The 20058-nt window shown below is 41.5% G+C and overlaps 5 protein-coding genes across 5 annotated transcripts; 4 read left to right on the top strand and 1 right to left on the bottom strand.

Annotated features, from left to right (window-relative positions):
* Positions 1-4802: 4802 nt before the first annotated feature.
* Positions 4803-6365, top strand: EAF02_002812 (uncharacterized protein). Its single transcript, XM_038898860.1, has 4 exons — positions 4803-5274; positions 5344-5445; positions 5510-5702; positions 5895-6365. The coding sequence occupies exons 1-4, from the start codon at positions 5133-5135 to the stop codon at positions 6073-6075; spliced, it is 618 nt and encodes a 205-aa protein (XP_038761148.1). The 5' UTR covers positions 4803-5132; the 3' UTR covers positions 6076-6365.
* Positions 6366-7636: 1271 nt separating this feature from the next.
* EAF02_002811 (uncharacterized protein) lies at positions 7637-8224 on the top strand (the record flags this gene model as incomplete). The annotated part of the gene is made up of 1 exon (XM_038898859.1): positions 7637-8224. One exon carries the CDS (start codon positions 7637-7639, stop codon positions 8222-8224), a length of 588 nt encoding a protein of 195 aa, XP_038761147.1.
* Positions 8225-10476: 2252 nt separating this feature from the next.
* EAF02_002810 (uncharacterized protein) lies at positions 10477-11477 on the top strand (the record flags this gene model as incomplete). The annotated part of the gene is made up of 3 exons (XM_038898858.1): positions 10477-11179; positions 11226-11398; positions 11448-11477. The coding sequence occupies 3 exons, from the start codon at positions 10477-10479 to the stop codon at positions 11475-11477; spliced, it is 906 nt and encodes a 301-aa protein (XP_038761146.1).
* Positions 11478-12268: 791 nt separating this feature from the next.
* EAF02_002809 (uncharacterized protein) lies at positions 12269-13174 on the top strand. The gene is made up of 4 exons (XM_038898857.1): positions 12269-12420; positions 12503-12559; positions 12645-12863; positions 12991-13174. The coding sequence occupies exons 1-4, from the start codon at positions 12378-12380 to the stop codon at positions 13056-13058; spliced, it is 387 nt and encodes a 128-aa protein (XP_038761145.1). The 5' UTR covers positions 12269-12377; the 3' UTR covers positions 13059-13174.
* Positions 13175-17669: 4495 nt separating this feature from the next.
* On the bottom strand, positions 17670-19926 carry EAF02_002808 (uncharacterized protein; the record flags this gene model as incomplete). The annotated part of the gene is made up of 5 exons (XM_038898856.1): positions 17670-18771; positions 18850-19094; positions 19181-19234; positions 19424-19764; positions 19884-19926. 5 exons carry the CDS (start codon positions 19924-19926, stop codon positions 17670-17672), a joined length of 1785 nt encoding a protein of 594 aa, XP_038761144.1.
* Between the last annotated feature and the right edge of the window lie 132 nt (positions 19927-20058).

The following is a 20058-nucleotide window of genomic DNA, read 5'->3' as shown; positions in this document are numbered from 1 at the left end:
ATTGAGTATTACTTTTTTCCTCTTTTGGTACAACAGAAATTACAGAACGAAGCTACCTACCTATCTACTATATGTATACCTGGGTACCTTTCCAACCACACCTTCGAGCTCAAGTCCTCCAGCTATTCAGATTGTATGTTGCCTTTAGTTCAAGATAATAATGCTCCACTCTTGTTGTATCTTTGCGGGTGTTTATCTCCCTACAATATCCGTGAATCTTTGAGTCCCCTCTCATATCTTCGGGTATTATCTACGTTGACCCATCTTTCTTACAAACTCTCAAACCCCTCTTTCTCCGAATCAAGTACGAAATGGATGTATTGAAACGGCTTGAATATGATATACTTGTTTCAAAGAAGAGCCCAAAAGAGATGAACAAGAGCTTCAGAGATCCTGCTGACTGCCACTTCTCAAAATCCGTCAGATCTTGTACCGAAATTTACGATTACGCTTACTGTGTCAGGCCAAGAACAACGAACACAGCCTTCAGCTCTTCTTTTTTCGAGTTCCTGGGACTTATTTAAGTTAAGGTAGCCATCTTCAAACCTTTTGCACTGACTGCACTGCACTGCTGCCGAACTGTACCTGACTTCGCATTCAAGGATTCCAGATCCCTAGATCCCAATTGTCGTTGGCTTTTAACAAGGATAGTTTGGACGATTCTCTGATATTCACCAGTGAAGATTAAACCTCCAGAATATACAATAAGATTTGCCTGGGTATGGAGTTCCATTTCTGATTTGAAATCTCATAATATCCATGAAGTTGGACGAGTATATTAATTAGTCTTATTGCATTATTCATCTCGAACATTAACGTTTTGGTGTGGAAATCTACCTTTTCTCCTCTCAAGGCCCGAGTTCTTCAAAATACAAGGTTCGGCAAATCCATCTAAGACAAGGAAGGATTGGATTCTCCCGATGGCTTTTTGCTCCAGGCCTGCCTGTTATTGGGCCTGCTGAACAACCGTCGCAGACAACAAGATGGTTTAGATGGCGACTCCGATCCTTTATTTTACCTCCACTTTATAACCTATAAATGCCGCTTCAATTTGAATGCCCCAGGTAGATTCCCTCTAGAAATAGCCGGATGGTCTTGCCAGAAAGGTTTCAAATGGAGAACATTTGGTGTTGGTATTACCTGGACCATTTCCGGGCACCTCGTTGGCATTTTTGAACAACGTTACACTAAGAAAACGAGTAAGGCAGTGAAAGATGCACCATCGATGCATTTGTCAACTATGAACTAGATTCAATATTTCCGTCGGGTAATTCTGATAAGAGTATAGTTATATCTGTAAAGCGCGTGGGATAAATCGAGAGCGTTCCTGTATTTGTACCTACAGATGAAAATTCGCTACTCGAACCCTTTTTTTCCAAGCATGCAGCAGAATTACCCCTTCATTTACACTTGCCGTAGCGACGACAGTACTGGTTTCACAAAACTATAGGTAGGTCGGCATTAAAGTCAAAAATTCAGTGCTCACAAGGTCTTGTACTTCGGGAAAAATATATTAAAATGTTAAGTAGTGCAGCAACATTTTCTCCATCTCGGCGTCACGTCACATCCCGAAAAGAATAAGCAATCCGAACTTCTCATCTGAGGATGAATGAGGGGTAGAATCTCGTCAGCCGTCTACTGTACTTGATCTTAGTGTCAAGATTTTCAATGCCCCCGGTAACTGCAGCACATCACGAGTGAATCTGAAATCTAAACCAGTCGAATTTATTACTTTCCAACCTTTCTTTACCTTCCTTTGGCTCAGCCAACGATTTATCAAGTTTTCCATTCTCTCTTACAGTTGTATAGAGCGAGCAGTATTCCAATTCCTGATGAATCACTAAATAATGAATCAAAAACAATTCGCCCAAAATCTCCCACCGTCACCTCTTTGGGCAATATTCATCATCATACGTTCCCATATGCAAGAGAACATTCTTTCGCACTATGCGGTGTCACCCACACCATATTCGTCAGCAGAATGCCCTACAGCTGGCTGGGGGCTGGATAACCTAAAGTCACTGTCTGTTAGGTTTTGATACCTTATCAGTCCGAACTTACGGTTACCCAACATCTCTTCTTCGTTTTTCTTATGCTTCAACGTCAAAACTTACGATAGTATGATATGATATAGTTCCCATTCATCAATTCATCAGTAATCATCTCTATCTCCATCAGCTCCAGTCTCCAAAACTCAATTCTTCATTAGATCCCTGTCTCTCCCTCCTCCTAACCCATGTTCCCAAGCCTCGGCCCGTCATACCTTGTTCGATTTAGTAACTCTCGCGAAAGACTAAAATCCCATTCTCTCTGCAAGAGCGCGTGGAGAAAATGAATACAGCACAAACCTCTCCATAAGGATCTCCCCAATAAGGATAACCTCTTTATAAAGATATATTTTTCGGTCCCAAAAAATTTCAGGGCTAAAAAGGTCTTTATCCTTAGAAACCTTTTTATTAGAATATTCTTATATTTCTCAAGCCTAGAATTATATATATCCTTATTAAACTAATAAAAATCATTAGGATTAGCTATCACATAATGAAAATATCGAAATATTAGTTACATTTTTATAAAAATAAAAAATATCAAGATTATTACAAAAATGTAGCCCGATCGGGATTAAGCGAAACCTTTATATAAGAATATTCTCTATATATCCTTAAAAAAGACTATAAAAGCCGGTATCCTTATAGAGAGGTTTTGCTATAGCTCGAATGGTTTGAGTGGGAAAATGTACGTTCCAAGATGTTCGTACCACCGTCAACTAACTAGGCATATTTTAGTTCCTTTTAAGGGTTCATATTGCTAGGTTTGTCACCACAAAAGTGGGGTGCGATCAAATCTCGATTGGTGTTTATCTTCTTTCACTGATCTAAAAGGCCAATTAACTACTTTTTTACTATGGTATTGGTGCTACAGAGGTTGTACAAGTTATGTTGGTGATTTTTTTTTTTTCAGCAAATGGTTCCGATTTTGTTGCTTAGGAAATCTACTGAATTTATATACTTTTCACACTTATGAGGGATTGATAAACATTGTCATTGATTGCATATCACTTTAGATCAGTCGATGATTTCTAGGTTCCGGAAAAAGCAAGCCCGCGAAACTGGTGAACTTGCCTCTGAGAGATATAGACGATCCTTTGGGAAAAGAGGGGCTTGGAAAGTATTAAAGTATGGCTGGACGTGCCTGCGTTCCTGAATATCCTGGCTATTTCTGGTTATGACAGATGCAGATTATTACCTGAATTCTCTTCCCTTACAGTGTATCTTCACTCGCCTCAGGATCTTCGCTCTCGTCTGGCCGGAAAATATGCCAAGTAAATCTACAAGTTCACGAATGTAAATGTGGTGCAGGGAAGGATTGGAGGAATGAAACGAGATGAGAGACGAGACGAAACCCTTTGGAAATGAAACGAATAAAAGGATCGATCGATCTTATCTGTTTTGATGATTGCTCGGACGTTTTGGAAATCTTTCGAAATTTGTAATCTTCCCTCTTCAACTTAGTCGAGTGAAATTCCGGACTTTCTTCTTCGTTTAGCTACCTACGTACGAGCTCAGTAGCGTTTCGCTTCGACTGATCATGAATGGATTATGTTTTAAATTCTTTCTTTTTTTCCCCTAATCTTTGAAGTGCGGGGGCTGAAATGGAAGTCGATCATTGCCTCGGGTTTGTAACAATTTTGGGAGCAGCTGGATACCTGCATACAAAACACTAAACAAGTAGGTACAAGTGACTACTGCACGTCACGTTTGATTTAACCACGTGCGACGGATACATACTTTTCTGTAAGTGACCAAGTTTTTCGAAGAAGAAGGAAAGAAGAAAAGAAGGCTGGAAAAACTGGAAAACTGGAAAACTGGAACGTTCAAAATGTTATTCGTTTGATTGAGTTTTTGTTATTCGGTGGCGTGGAATTGTGGTAGCGGTAGGACCCTCTCACGATTTGTCAGTGGCATCCCCAGATATATGGGAAAGTGCGGGGTGGAGGATGGATGAATTATTCACGTAGGAGTTGCTGTAATGATACATGCCAGCAGAGAAGTCTTACGGGAACACCAAGTGCCTCATTTCTTGTGGGCTGTCAAGTGATAATTTTTCACATAAATCGAATTATCTGCAAGTAAGTTTGCAAGAGATTGGAATCGTGAAGGATGAGGAGTGATGTTGCGTATGCTTGTCAAGACTCCAGGTTAATCTGTTGGGTCTCACATATATCGAGGAGGAATGATTGAAAAGCTTTCAATACCAAGTCTGCCATGCCACCGCTCTTTCTCCGTTTGAAAGCAGTAGAGCCAAGTATGAAGAAATGGAAGATCATGGTCTTCGATACTTTTTAGTCCTTGATGAAGATATTGATAGGGGTGCAAAGGCAACTCTTCTCTTTGCCTTAGTCTTGGTAGAACTATCCTACGTTCGCGATAATACCATTCCAAATGACATATTTACATAGCTGTACAACAATACTCTCGTATTAGCTGTTGCAGCAAGTGCGAAGACCATTTCATGGATAATTTCAAGGTCTTTCAGATCCCCCATCTAGGTTATTGTTACCATTATCTCTCTGATGGCAATGTTGCGACGAAATGAAACCCAATTCTGAATCTCCTTTAAACACCGGTTAGTCTTCAATTGCATGCTTCATTCTCTTACACGTGGGATATCCAATATTAAACACGAGTTGGAGCGACGTCGAAGTTAAAGTTGTTTTCCGCAGGTATTTTCTCCCAGATTCAAATGAGGTGTAAATTCAGAGACACTTTTTATGTAAGCAATGATATCATAACTCGGGGCACTCTCCCAGCAACATCATTACTAAACTTTGATAAAGAACTAATCCAGATCTCTGAACAATTGGTAGAAATCACTCTTTGTGTTCTCAAATTGAAACTGCAAGTTTTATTAATGTCTCGGTCTTTGATCGAATCTCTACAATCAATTGTTCCTGGTTCAATAGTGTCAGTCATTCCAGAATCACAACGTCATGGACCTGAGACTATGTTCCTTAGTGCATATACCACTTATCAACACTTCAACTCTAATAACTCCTTCTCTTTTGTTTGATAATTTTCATATCTCAATTTAATCCCATTTGTACATCAAATTTACTTGCTTGTGTAATTTGTATGCATTCTGTGTCAGTAACTCGTCGACAAATCTTCCGAAGTTCAGTCTTTCCTAATCTTAAGACATATTCTACCACTAGGGTCAAAATGGCAAATGAAGGACGATCAGATAGCTTTGGAAAGGCTCACAAATCACTCAATGGTATGTCGAGATAGCTTCAAATCGCCATTCAGTAGGAAGAGACAGGTTCTAACCGGAGATGAAAAATAGTTTTCAACAAGCCTCTCGGTCAATTTGCGAAAGGAACTGGATTTTATAGAAATGGGCAGTGTGATGTTGGTCCAGAGGATACCGGAAATCATTCAGTTGCTGGTATGTCTCCATTTCTTTCCTCGCCCTTCTTTTCATCAAGAGATACAACTAATGCATCCCAAAGCGACTTTGACAGACAGCTTCCTTGATTTCTCTGCGTCCCGTGGCAACAATCTTCGCGATATCGGCTTGACCGGAGGGAAAAAATGGTGCCTATGTGCTAGTCGCTGGAAAGAAGCAATGGAAGCAGCAAAAAATTCTAAGGACGATAGTTTAGTACCTAAAGTGCATTTGCATGCTACCCACGAGAGAGCTTTGTAAGTCTCCCTTTTCATGCTTGTCACCTCAATTTCGAAATCACCATGGCGGCGACGTTCTCGTTATTACTTGCCAAGATAATTCCGCTGGGTATTTTTTTAAGAAAACGGAAAATGCGTGGCGGGAGATCGATTATCAAATCAGAACTGAAGAATTAAAGGATTACATGAGGATAAGCTAACCAAAAACAGAGATGCAATCTCACTAGGGGATCTGAAGAAATTTGCAGCGGAGCCAGAAGCAGCTAATGCTAGCACAGTACCCCAGAGTCGAAAGGGAAATAATTTGCCAGGGGGTGTTCCAACGAAGGAGAGGACAGAGTTGGCGGGGACCGATGAAATGACTGGGAGTCGGCAGAGAGGCAACTATTAAGCTCAAGATACATATGAAGATGATATGAGATTGGTTGGAAGGAAAAACGTGGCAGCTGGATGATCATTGCTTGTGCCGGACTTGTTCGAATTCACAAGATGATGCGCCATTACCGTTGAATTTCCCAGAGGGTGAGATTCCACAGTCTGTTTCATCTCGGTAAGACATACTCTACTATTGCTCGAGTTGAGCTAGTATTTAAGGAGTGTGATGATTTTTTATGGTGGTATGCAAGCAATTGTATATTTATATGAATCGTATTGTGCCTCAAAAGTTGTATATTATATAACATTACATCTCAGTGGATTATCCGATGTATATGCTGGTGAAGTTTATGGGCGAACAGTCAACATTCCTGATGATCAATTGAAGTGATTCGAGAACATCGGATGAGTAGTAGACTTAAAATCGATCGACGTGGAGAGTTTGCTTTGTTGAACTGTGATGGGTGGAGTTAGTCTTGCACTTCCGTGATTTTTTGGATGGATCACAAACTCTCCTTCAGAACAGAATTGACTCTAAACTTGAGTGTTGTTCGGGATGATATTATTTCTAAGCCTCCGCTACACACCCCAATGTTGAGAATTGAAATCATCGACATGCCGGATGAGAGGGAAGGGATTGATGAATGATATCCGAACACAATCCGAAGTACGCTCTATATTCATGAATGTATAGGATAAATCCGTCCCACTCAGTGGTCCGACAAGAAATCTAACCTCCAGTCTCCTATCACTATACACCACTCCCATCCTCGATTTACGTAAAGTAGACCCTCGTAAAAAAAGAACCTTAACAACCACAAATCATCAATTAAGAAAAGCAATAGAAGCTTTGAACTCTCCACTTGTTGACACCATGACTACTATTGCCTCCTACTGAATTCTACAAATTGAGAGATAGAGATGTAGAATGATAATCGGTTCATAAAACTCATGTCTTTGACTCTGTGTGCAAGTCTGAGTGATAAAGGGGTTGAATGGTATGATTGTGAATGCCACCCGCCACAATGTGGAGTTCCTAGTGCTGGAGGGTATTGTTCCACATATCGTAGATAATCATCGTCGTTTTGGCACGGTGCTATATCTTCAAAGACTATGTCATTAATATTTGAGTGTTCTAGTCACTGGACTGGACTGTGCGCTCTTGTTTGCTTCTTTGCACCTTTGATATTACATACCTTTCTTAGTCTGTGAATGTATTTCTCATATATGGGTGTGTTTTGTGATATCTGTGATTGAGTGCATGAACCGTGCAAGTATACTTTTCGTGATTCACTCCTCCTGTATCGGTTATCTGAATGTGTCTTCGAAATTCTAATGGTTGTCTGAATAACCAGATGAAGTATTAGCAGCCACACAAACGCAGCTTATGGGACTTATATAGTCCGCCTCCATCCCGACAAAGACATCAAATTCATCTGGCATACTCTACTAGTTTGCATAAACATTTGTCAATACTTGAAATACCTGATACAACTACAAACTATCGCACTCAAGTTCCACAGTCAGCAGATTTCCAATCACATCAAGACACCGCAGAAGATTCCAACATTACCAACATGTTCCAACCCGAAGAATGGGAAGGTTATGAAGAGGATGCGAGAGTGGCCGACCCTTTCACGACATCTATGAAGAAGGCCACTCGCTCACGCCTTCACCAATCCCCAGCTAGCGGTCCTCCCTCCAGACCACCTAGTACCAACAGCTCCAACTATTCCACAAAGTCTCACCCCGGCCTTAGTAGCTTACCCGCCTCGTCCCTACACTCTCCTACTCCATCCTACAAATCTCGCGACCAACAGGAAAATGCCAGACTCACAAAATCAGCCACTTTCTCTCATTACCCAACAAATCACATGCTCCCCCCAGCTTCCCCTCACCCTCTTACAAATCTCGTGATCCAATCCCCAACACCATTTCAGATTCTACCTCCATCACCAACTCAACAAACCGCATCATCCGCCTTCCTCCTCGTGGCGTTGCCCACTTCAAACCCCGCCACCAACAAAAAACTGGCTTCCAATCCTGCAATCCTTTCTCTCTTATACCTTCACCAACCCCGATATTCTCGAGGAAGCACTCGAAACCCCCAAAAATGGCGTAACGTGTGTTGGAAAGAGTATGCGAATCTGTTTGGATGGCAATGAAGGATTGGCAAAATTAGGTGAGACGGCCATTAGATTGGTGATGAGGGAGCAATTTTATTTGTTTAGTATTCCTGAAGGTATGATTACTCTTCTTTGATTTCACCGTGTTATCTCCGGCAACAGAGCGAGGGGTAGCCACGAACACGCTAACCCGACTTCTCCAAACAGTACAAGCCTCTCAAATACTAAACGTATTCTCCTCCCGCACCTCCCTCTCTGCTATTTCCGACTATAGCGTCAATGTATTCGTCCCACAGCCTAGTGTTTCCAATCTCTTTTCGCAATATCATAGAACTCGTCAAAGAGGACACGCGAGAGATAACACCCGTGTGTTTAGTCAGAGCAGTCAAGGCGGTGGATTGGGGCTGTATATTAGATGGTATGGGATTGAGAGTTGCGAGAGAGATAATGGAGAATTTTGCAGATGGGAATCAAATTGCACCGGGAAGTAGGAGGTAAGATGGAAATGGGAAGAGATGATGTGCAGGTGCTTGTATAATGTGGTAGATGATATTGGTAGCTTCAGATCTTTCAGATGTGGTAGTTAATCGACAGAATTTCAATTATCTATGTCCAGATCGATGCGAGCTCCTTGAAGTCCAAAGTTGATGGGTGCAAATCTTTCACACGATCATATTGTCCCCAGAATCATCAATTTTATTAACTTTCTAATTTTGAGCGACATAGTGCTGCGAGTCTCTCATTATCAACTTATATTGTTCTGAGACGTGTTGATGTTGTATCATATGATGATAGCTGCGAATTTGGTAAATTGGTCTGAAAATGGCTAGCTTGGTAATGAATGTGCCAATAGTATTTCTTTTTCGTAAAGGAATCAAAAGAAATCTATTTCAAGGGTTCATTACATGTTCAAGAATCGGCATCCCTTCCCGATTATTTAGTTACATATACTCTTATATACTCCACGCTCGCAAGATTACCGCCACGCTTATGTACTATTTACATAAGCAGGCTGATAATAACCACAGCATCTTACGATGACTAAGCAATGCTGCCTAAAATCTCAAAATCTCACGAATTTGAATTGAAACTAGGTAGGTACCTAACGATACTGAAGGGGGATCAGTGCTTGGTAATGAAAAAGAATTGCTATGTTGAACCTCATGCGGTTATGAGAAGATAGAAATCTCCATTCTCTACAATTTCACTTGGCCAATGGGCCACGTGCAGGCGTTCAGCGAGAAGCCCAGGAGGCCTCCCAGACCACTACGATAAATATTTAAACAATCTCATTTTCACCCAAAGCTGAATGGTAGATTTTAAAATGGTTTCTTAAGTATTTGGTCAACGTTTATACATTACTCTAAACAAGAAATGTGAACCTTGAAAATACCACAGGACCGATTAACTAATACTTTACACTTGTCGATCACTTCAGTCCAACAATTGGAACTTGGAATAATTTCCAGTAAATTCTCCGGAACAGATCGAACGACGAATGATTAACCTAAGTCAGAAGTGAATGAAAAGAGACGATACGACGGCAACATTAGCTCCTTTACAAACCCTTCTAAAAGGCATGAGCAAGGAGCAAATTCAAAGTCATACGGTTTGTCTTGATTCTTATCTGCAAAGAAGTAAACTTTATTGATTGGTATCAGTCTCTACAAGAGCACTTGCTATCTAATTGACACCGACTTCATCTTCAACAACTCAAGAGCACTTGAGCTGTGCACGGACCATTTCAAGCACTCTCATAAGGGTCCAAATAAACGTCAAACGACCTTCCAAGGGACTTACAGGCTCGTGGAATATAACTCGGTGGTTTCTTGCTTCTCTGAGGATTGTACCGGTACGGGTTTAGCGGGTAGGGTCGAGGGAATCTTCCTGCATGTGCCGCAGGGGATATCTCGCCAATCAGCTTCTAGCATAATTTTCGATTCAGCACCCATAAAAGCTGCACCCCCCTCTTCATCCTGCCCACCTTCTCTTACACTCCTTCACCTACTTCCATTTCATCGAAATTCATCTCACAGTCATCAGCAAATTGATCCCACACACTCCGGATATTCAAACAATCTTCTAGGAATATTAACACGTGAGTAACACTTGGTACCCTCGATCGGCTTGATCATCGCTTGATGATTCCGTCTAGGTTGGTAAGGAATACCAGCACGGTCGACACAATCCATCAACAGCTCACCACCTTTCAGTGATTCATCAAACAAACCATCTTCAATCATCAAACAGTCATCCCTAATCGTCAATACAAAAACGACCTAGTCTATAAAATGTCAGGAAATACTTCTCCCGCCATGAAGAACTTGCCGACGCATCATTACTTAGACTCTACTGTGTCACCATACGAAATAGAATGGAACACCGTTCATAGAGAAGCAATGCCTATATTGGCCGAATTCTCCATAATGAATCAAAGATCACCTGCTCCCAGACAGAAATCTGTCCATTTCGCTCCTAGAGCCATTGACAATGAATTCAACGAATTCAAGATAAAACCAAGTGATAAAAGACACAAGAAAAATACCACCGCCTTCAACGTTACTAAGGATTCGGGAAGGAGGGAGATTCCATCATCTTCGAAATCGTTCGAGGCAGGTTCTTCCTGCTATGACCTCAGCTCGACTCCAATTCAAGCATTCAATCGTCGCAGAATTCAGGATAAAACCATTGATCGACAGTACCGAATGGAATTCGGATCTCAAAATGACAGTGCTGTTCAAAACCATCAATTCAAGCTTATTGCAGCCAGTACTCAACCTCAATATCCTCCCCGTGTCCCAAGTCCTCCAGTGAAGCGAGAGCCACCACCCACACCTCGGCCTATACTATTACCCACACCAGATTTTGAAGAAAATTGCGATGATCATCTCTACTTCTGTGACTGTCTTGGGTGTTATGAAGCTGGGAGGCCCCGACGTGTTGTTGAGAGAGAAAGACAAGAAGCACCGGCGTATTTGAAAATGGAAAACCAATGTAAGATAATTGTGAAAACAAAGCCAATCGCAACTGACCTAGGTAGATCAAGCAGCCACTGCCTACATACGCAATGCGAGACCAGCCGAAAGCCAGCAAAGACAGGACCTCAATGTCTCATCAACGGAAGATCTTCATGTGAACAATTTAATACGGTTGGGATACCCTCGAGCCGCTGTCATCATAGCTTTGGAAGCGTGCAGATACGATTTGGAAAAGGTAAATGTCTGAACCACAAATCATCGTCCTCGCTGATTTTGGATAATAGGCGGTGACTTTTTTGAAATATAATTATTGAACACCCGCTTTGGAATTTTAATTTCCTCTCTTTTATCCAGTTCTTTAAAGCAAAAAGATGTTCTTGAATGACGGATTTGCTTCGACAGGGCCCGTACATGGTGTACTTCGTATATTTAATTCCAATATATATATGTGTATGTGTGTGTATGTGTATGTGATCTCCTAGCAGTCTTTAGTCGTTTTCGTGAGGAGTGGCTTGTAATTCATGTGAGAATTCGCTTTTGAGGGCAAGAAATTTTCGCAAAATAAACCCATATTCCAATGTGCCAGGCATATGAACGTAGGAAGCTGCCAAGTGAAGCAGATAGTAGTATAGTTTTTCGGCGATATTTTGTGGATGATGATCCTTTTTATCGTCATTTTCTTTGAGTGAGAACTTGTTCCCTTCGGCATCAACTTCGAACTTTTCATCCTATCTGCGGACAAATGCAGGCAGCGATTTTGCATTTTCGTAAGTGTGGGAATGCGCCAAACAGGCAGTGCACCTTGCTCGACATCGACCTTTTTCAGATGATAGTGTTGTCCATAATGCTATCATTCACTCGTCCGAACGGGTCTTCGCTCATTATATCAACCACCGAGAAAAACTTCCAAGCAAAACAAGTCGTGTAATTTTTTCGTGAAGATATTGATGAGTTAACTTTTTAACATGTCGTTGAAGCTGACTTTCGTCAATGGGAATCGCGTTGTTTCCAAATATGGCTAGATCGTATTCATGGTTGGGCCCGTGCATCCCCGCCAAAAGTCCTGAAGCTTCACCCCACCTTGTCGTCAACAAGCTTGACGGCTCCCCCTCCGACCTCGCTGATAAATCACTATAAAATCTATCGTTGTAAAAAACTGGTTTGAAGAATCAACCTCGAGAATATACTGCGAATCGTATCAGTCAAATATCAAAATGTCGGACCTCACTACAGTTTACTCAAAGGACGCTGCTTTCCGTAAGCCTCTTCTAATTCCTGTGGACATTGACTAAATTGAGGGCATTACCCTCTTTTACACATTAATCTAACAACCCTATAGCAGCAGGACCTTACTCCCAAGCCATCAAGACTTCATCTACTATTTACTGCTCTGGACGTAAGCTTGCCCCCGATTTCGATTCCGTTTCTTTAACCACAGTATCCTATTTCACGGAAACATTCAATTGACCCTTCTCCTACAGAAATCCCATGCACACCCGAAGGCGAAATTCTCACCCTCGAGACCTCCAGCATCTCTGCCATGACCGAGCTCTGCATCAACAACTTGTCTGCTGTTCTTAAGGAAGCTGGAAGCAGTATTGAGAAAGTTGTTAAGGTCAATGTCTTCTTGACTACCATGGACAACTTTGCGGAAATGAACGGAGCCTATGAGAAGCTTTTCAAGCATAAGCCTGCAAGAAGTGAGTTGATGTGTTCCTCCAATGAAGAGAGAGGAGGATGGGAAGAAACAGATGAAGGGTGATGGACATTCAGGCTTGAAATGACGTCTGAAGGATATGAATGGATATGCTAATAATATTGCTCTAGGTTGTGTTGCCGTATACCAATTGCCCAAGGGTGTTCCGGTCGAGATTGAATGTATAGCTTTGGCTTAAAGCTATATGTGACAAGAAGAGAGAAATACCTAGGAAGGTCCTAAAAATGACGATGCCAATAAATCTCTTCTGTGATCTCACGTTGAAATCATGAATCATGATATAACAAATTAGCTGTATAGGCGTCGCTACTACTGCCAATGAATCTCTCGACGGTCATGATTTCATTAGTTGGAAATCTGGAGTCAGAAGAAAAATGCTATCTTAAGTTTCATTATCAAGCACTATACCATCCTGCATCTTTTTGTACACCATGTGACGTTTGCCAAGTAACCATTTCATCATATTTCTGGGGCCTTCAACGATTTCAAATTATTAAGATTCTGATAGCTCAAATTGTCTCGAGAATTGGGGACTATAATAAGATTTGCTTCCGTAGACTGTGACATTAAACATGAGTTCCACCGTGGGTACGGGTATTTGACGCCGCAAGTGGTCTCTGGATTTCATCTTGGCCCATACACTCGAACAAATCGTGGTCCTAGGAGCTAAAAACATGGATACTCCTCACCTGATGTCGGTCTGCTATAGTGCTATCTATTATTCCCAAATTCCGCGATGATCAAGTGTGGCGCCATACTGAACGCGTAGATGTGATGAATTTGAGAGTCCAAATCCGGTGTGATATAATAGAGAGCATGCCATTCGATCACATCATCCATGAGCCCATGGAGTATTGAGCTAAATACATAGAACAAATTATTCAAGATGTGGAAAAATGCCCAATGATACACACAACCCAATGGTGTTTCCTTGTCTCGTACACCCACTCGAATTGGGAGACTAGTGAACTATGGGGTAATGGACAGTCTTGAACAAAAAATCGGCATTTCATCAACAATGAGTCAACAACATGTACAAGTTTGTATAGGAGCTGGACAATAAAATGAAAATGAAAAACAGCTTGCACACACCACACAGTGATAACACCATACTTATATACTCGTATTCGTCTGCCTAATAATATTACTAAAACGCTTTGGAACAATAGCGAAGTAAATCTACTACTTCTTCTAGCTTAGTGCGAGTAGAATCATCTTGTATATCCTTGCATATTAGCAACAGCTTGCAACTAAAAATCAATACTAATCTATCCACATACGCAATAACGGTTTAAATTTGCCGGTCACTCAACATCACTTGGTATTGCTGACCTCGTGGTGCTGATATATCGCAAGATGTCAGAAAGGTGTAAAACCTGGAAATGTTGAACTTGGAATAACCAATCTTCCTATACTCTACATCCCAGTCGCTATTAGAACCTCTAACAAGAATAACTTGATGATCATTCTTTGTAGCTCCGAGTGTTCCGGGAAGCAAGATAATTCCTGAAGACTTTGTGACATCAATGAAGTAATTCGAGTCGAATTGATATAAATAAAATGTCAGACACAATTCAACATGCAGAGGAAGTTAACGCCTAGTATGGATTGGGTAAGATGACGTCTAATAAAGTGGTTTTCATACCCTTAGGGGTAGGGTCGGCTTGGTGGTAGTTTCAATTAAGTCCATACACTATTTTACACCTATAAATATGACTTAATATCTTGGCAGACAAGGCCTGGCTCTAGTTTATATCTGGATAATCGGTGGGCAATCAGTAGTAGCAAAACTCAGAAAGTCTTGTAACCACATACGTAGCTCGTCACCAAGTTCGACAGGTTGCAATGATATTTATCCACCATTCAGACATAAGAATATACATAGTGCCAAGATTGTAACAGTCGGAATTCCAGATACTACCCACATAATAGCTAACAGGCTCACCAATCAGGATTCAGGAATCATAATTCGTCATGATTCTTTTCAATCTCCTCGCTTAGTATTCCCCTGAATCAAGTGACGGAGTCGGATGAGCTTATCTGCCGCTGTCAAACCTCTGACATGGGATGGGAATTCCAGCACCGTTTATGAAGACTAGCCCTTTCTGTTGAACTCTGAATCTTTAACTTTGAGCTTCCATAAATTTGATTGGGACGTACTGTTTATTTTTTGAAAATCCCCTTTTCTTAGAGCCGATTTTGAGAGCGGAAATCTTATTTAGTTTAGGACTTTCGGGCATTTTTTGCAGATCTCGATGTAGAGAACGATGATCAAAAATGAGAAATCTGTGGAGTTTAGAAATGGAGTTCTAGATTTCTCACTGTCGACACTTAAGTGGTAGTCTATTCGTATGGGAAGTCTTGATGCTGTTATCATCAAGGTTATTCTAAACAGTTCTAGAACTCTTGGAAATATGATATCAACACACCTGTCAACATTCATCACCACAAGAGTTTACGATCCCCTCATCGTCTATAGTCTATCTCAGATCTCTATATCCCCTATTCTTGATTCGAGTTGCAATATCAATGCATGTCTATTCAAGCAGTGAATTCAAGAAAGTTTTTTGATCTATTCGTTGGAAAGGAAATTGAAAGATTAGAAGATATATTCCTTCAGAAGCAAAGTTGAAATTTCCCTTGTTTAATCTCTCCCAATCATCATTATAATTCTGATGAACAACCTTCTGTGAACCATTCTATTATACATAAAATTAGATAAGCACCAACTCATATCACTATCTAATGAATATCAATTGACCAACTCACGTACAGATAGTCAACTCAAGATCACCAGCAACTATCTCGATCCTACGGGTAATCCCAAGCTCCCTTTTAAGTTTCGCCCTTCATTAGCCAGCCGACTACACATCTAGCTCATCCAATAGCCCCACACTGACTATACACTCCCAAGACGCCACTACCCGCTAACATTCTAGTTACGCCATGTTAGTTTCTTCTTAGTCTCTGACTATTTCATCATATCCTGTCAAACATCACTCAACACTACGCTAGTAACTATTTAAACTTTCACAAACAAGCTTCCCCTAGTTTCTTCTCTAGTGACCCTATTACACTAGCTCTACACAGCATCAACGTAAATCTTAGTCAAACAGACCATCCACGCACTATCACAGTCCATATAAAAAACATCAAAACAACACTCCACAAACTCAAAAGCTCCAATTTTCTTAATTCCACACTCCCAAGACACCATAGTGCACACTAGCACAGCAATCACTTCATTCTAGAATCTCCCTAACGTCTGGCGTCTAAACCTTTCATCATATTGTGTTACAGCCCCACAACATACCATAAAATTCCCACCATTCAACACTACCTACTTCCCCTAACCGTCCCTAACCTCTCCCAAACATCCCTAACTAACCCTAACTCTACTCAAACAGACCTCGCACATCCATCTCAACCCCACGATCGCCCACCCTCAGAACCTTATAATCCACAACCTCACATATCCACATATAAGGCCAACCTATCGCCTACCATCTCAACTTCAAGCTCTACTCCCACGCCCCCCCCCCCCTCCCTCAAATCCTTATCATCCAACTGACATTAACACAAAGTAAAAATAGCTTATAACTATAACCTTAACTCAACATCCACGACTTAAATCCTCTTCGCCTACAAAATCGAAATTGATTCTGATACCTACCTCCAGACTAGCATGTAGCCAGACTATACCCCTAAGAGCATGAAAGTTATTGAACCCTAATTGTATATTACAAAAGTAACAATAAATACCCTTTCAAGCTAGGTAGCCAGCACCATCTTCCCCAACTCGCCTCCCGTAATCACATCACATCACATCGCTCGCTTCACCAAGCGGTCGCGTATCTATATACTCTTATTAAACGAACGAATCATACTTACACTACTAACAGGGCTACACTACCCTACTCTATCCACTCTATCCACCTACCTCAAAGCATCTACCCTCCACTCAGCATACCCCCATTCCATCCCCATCCCTCCCCACAAAGTCTATCTTCCAAGAGCTCATCAGATATAAATTGGACAGCAAAATCAAAACAGAGTTGGTTGTAATTTTCATGACATGAAAAGATTTCATCACAACCTAGCATAGCATCATAGAAACAAAGAGTAATTTTGATAGGTAAAAGTCCATTGATCGTTAAAATCTATTTACTGGCTCAGCACCATTTATCTGCCTACCACACCCCCCAACGCGAAAGAGTTAGTGAATGCATAACAGAGAAACCTAAAGGAAAAGAATGAATTTAAGGATCTAAAGTATCAAGAAGTACTGCTGCAGACAGTACTAAACTTATTCATCTGCCTCGTGTTATCAGTAATTCATATTGATCCCCAACAAAAGCGGCCGCATGAAAAAATGAAGTGAAAAAAGAAAGTATGATCAGAGGTCCATGAACACCGCCAGTCATTAACACATTATCCCCCGGCAATTTATTTCCCATCTCCAAACGCCAATGTGAACCAACGAATGAAAGACACAAATAAATTACCCCCATATAATGAATTGTATTTAATGCTTGGCCTTCGAATCATTATCATACTTGGTCAACTTGGGCATAATGTTGTCCGCAAAGAAAGTTGATGCCAGAATTATGCAAATGTCAAATGTGGTGTTCGCCATGTACTTATGGAGGCGGCCTCAATGCATTGCAATGAAAGGAATAGAATTGGGGTCGGGATTAAAGAGGGCTTTGAATAGCACAATTGGTCTTGGTTCCAGAAAAAAAGGATTGTTAAGACAAACAAATGAATTCCGCTATTCTCAACAGTAATGCTATTGCGCAACCATTGACTCCCTCAGGTTACTTGGCGGTGGTTGTTGTTGACGTCGACCGAGTAGAGTTGCTCCATCGAGATTGAGTTCGAAGGCGCCGTTCCTTGGTTTGATATCTCGCTTTGCAGATGCGGTTACCTGAGCACTGTGCTGTCCATAACCTTTAGCCGGGGCTGCGGATTTTGGATTCAATTTTGTATTTCGCAAAGCATCACCGACTTGCGCAACATCTGACTGTCCAGATTTGGGTGCCTTTGAAGGAACTCCGTTCTCATCGCAGTTCTCCTCGTCGCTCTCGTCGAAATCTTCATCATCGATGGGGTTGAGGGGGTTCAGGGCGGCAGTTCCTCTATAACCTTGCTTGAAGTTCTTCTTTCGTTTGGCTTCCTCTTCTTGTCTGTGAACAGCATAACCGACGTCAAAGACTTCACGTAAATGGACAGCACCGGGGCTTCGGAAATCCATACGCCTGCCTGCTCCAGGAGACTCCAAGAGATCGGGGTTGAAGGCTCGCAAGCCACCACCCAATTGGCGTTGGCGTTCAACGGCTGGAGTAGCCAATGGTGGAGCATCAAGTGCTGCGTATGTAGGTTCCTCGGAACCCTTGATCCAAGGGTGTTGAAGGAATTGATCGATTGTATATCGTTTTTTGGGATCCACAGTTAATAAGTGTGAGACAAGGTCTTGTGCTGGCTTGGAGATTTCATCCCACCATGGCGAGAGGAATGTGTATTGACCTCTTGCAACCTTTTCAGTCAAAACCTGAATACTTTCGTCGTAAAATGGTGGGAAACCGCAGAGCAAGGTATAAAGAACGCAACCTAATGCCCACATATCAACACTTTTGGAGTATCGTTCGTCCTTGACAATCTCTGGCGCTGTATATCCTACGGTACCACATGGTGTCATGGTTTGGGTATCCCATACGATTTTACTCAACCCAAAATCGGCAATCTTAATCTTTCCGATACCACCTGATCCAACGCCCTTGATAAATTCACCCTCGTTCTCCTTGTCTTCATCTTCAGCAGATTTTGGTCTCGGGTTCTTGGTTGGAATGAACGGTATTGGCTCGAACAGAATGTTTTTCTGGTTTGATGTCCTGAAGAATGACGTCAGTATTCGTAGCGTTGAATGAACGACAACAAAAAACGAAAGTGGGGGTTGGGAGTATCTTCACCTGTGGACGACACCCTTTTCCTCGTGAAGATAGTGTAATGCCTCTGCAACTTGTCTAATAACATGTCTTGACAAGTCCTCACTAAAGTAAGTAAGGCGGACGATTTGATGGAATAATTCTCCGCCGGGTGCCAACTCTAAAACAAGATAGTAGTATTGTTTTGACTCGGAAAATTCGATGAGTTTTATAATATTAGGATGATCTAGACCACGCATGATGGACACTTCTTTGAGAATGTTTTGTCTCTAGAATGATTGTATGATGTTAGCCATTATTGAATATGATACAATGGAATGTTGTTGACAGGAGAGAGTAAAAAATAATTCCGCACCTCCACGCCCTTGGGTTGCTTCTTGTTGAAGTTCGGATGAAGATGAGCATCTGCCTACCACACCACCACACATGTTGGCAAGGTTTCCAAAAAAAAATCAAAGAGAGGATTATAATGAAAGATCTCAAAAGGTACTTACCTGATTGAGTTCATCTCATATTTTCGCACAACTTTGATGGCCACCTCTCCAGCTTGGCCTTCTAAGTCTTTGGCCTTGTAAACATTGCTGAATGCTCATCACACCATCTTCTCGATAAGTGACCATCTTTCAAGTCCAGGATATCTTGGTAAACGGTTGTTATTTTCATTCGAGGCGGCCACCAGTCTTGCCAGTTCGTCCTGCCTCGTTGAGCTGGATTGTCCTGCCATTTGTTGTTGTCCTGCTGCATGTGCAGCTTGATTTGCAGCTTGAGCTCCTCTATTTCTATTATCTTCGTTTGCAACTGAATATGCATCACCTCCAGGAACTTGATGTGCTTGATGGGCCATTACGCTAGGATCTGATTTAGCGTGATGTTGAGGGACAGCTGGAGCGGCAGGTGCAGCCTTTTTCGTATCTTCATTGCCTTTTGCACCTCCCTTGCCTGAATTTGTTATTAGCATGTTGAATTTTGAGAAGAAGAAGAAGAAGGTGCGGTTGTCGTGTTAATTAGAAAGAACGGGTGAGGTGTGAAAAGTGTTGAAAAGGTTAAGCAAGACATACCCCGATGAAGAGCATTTTTAATGGCCTGTGAGATGGAAGACATTTTTAGTAAGTAAATAATTCGGATAATTTGATAAACACAATATCAAAATTGCGAGACTTTGAAGAGAAGGGGTGTGTAATCGGATTCAAATTCCTGTAACAAGTAAGGCAAGACAAGAGGGGGAAAAGATAT

Source organism: Botrytis sinoallii (assembly GCF_014898435.1).
Source record: "Botrytis sinoallii strain Bc 23 chromosome Unknown BSIN_004, whole genome shotgun sequence".
Taxonomy (NCBI): domain Eukaryota; kingdom Fungi; phylum Ascomycota; class Leotiomycetes; order Helotiales; family Sclerotiniaceae; genus Botrytis; species Botrytis sinoallii.
The sequence above is the reverse complement of the archived record's forward strand: the minus strand, read 5'-3'. Positions and strand labels throughout refer to the sequence as shown.

Bases quoted from the DNA above. Each gene is read 5' to 3' on its own strand.
- EAF02_002812 (XM_038898860.1), top strand. From the start codon at position 5,133: ATGCATTCTGTGTCAGTAACTCGTCGACAAATCTTCCGAAGTTCAGTC. The intron at 5,275-5,343 runs GTATGTCGAGAT...GATGAAAAATAG, and splicing joins GGCTCACAAATCACTCAATG to TTTTCAACAAGCCTCTCGGT. The intron at 5,703-5,894 runs GTAAGTCTCCCT...AACCAAAAACAG, and splicing joins GCTACCCACGAGAGAGCTTT to AGATGCAATCTCACTAGGGG.
- EAF02_002809 (XM_038898857.1), top strand. From the start codon at position 12,378: ATGTCGGACCTCACTACAGTTTACTCAAAGGACGCTGCTTTCC. The intron at 12,560-12,644 runs GTAAGCTTGCCC...CTTCTCCTACAG, and splicing joins TACTATTTACTGCTCTGGAC to AAATCCCATGCACACCCGAA. The intron at 12,864-12,990 runs GTGAGTTGATGT...ATATTGCTCTAG, and splicing joins CAAGCATAAGCCTGCAAGAA to GTTGTGTTGCCGTATACCAA.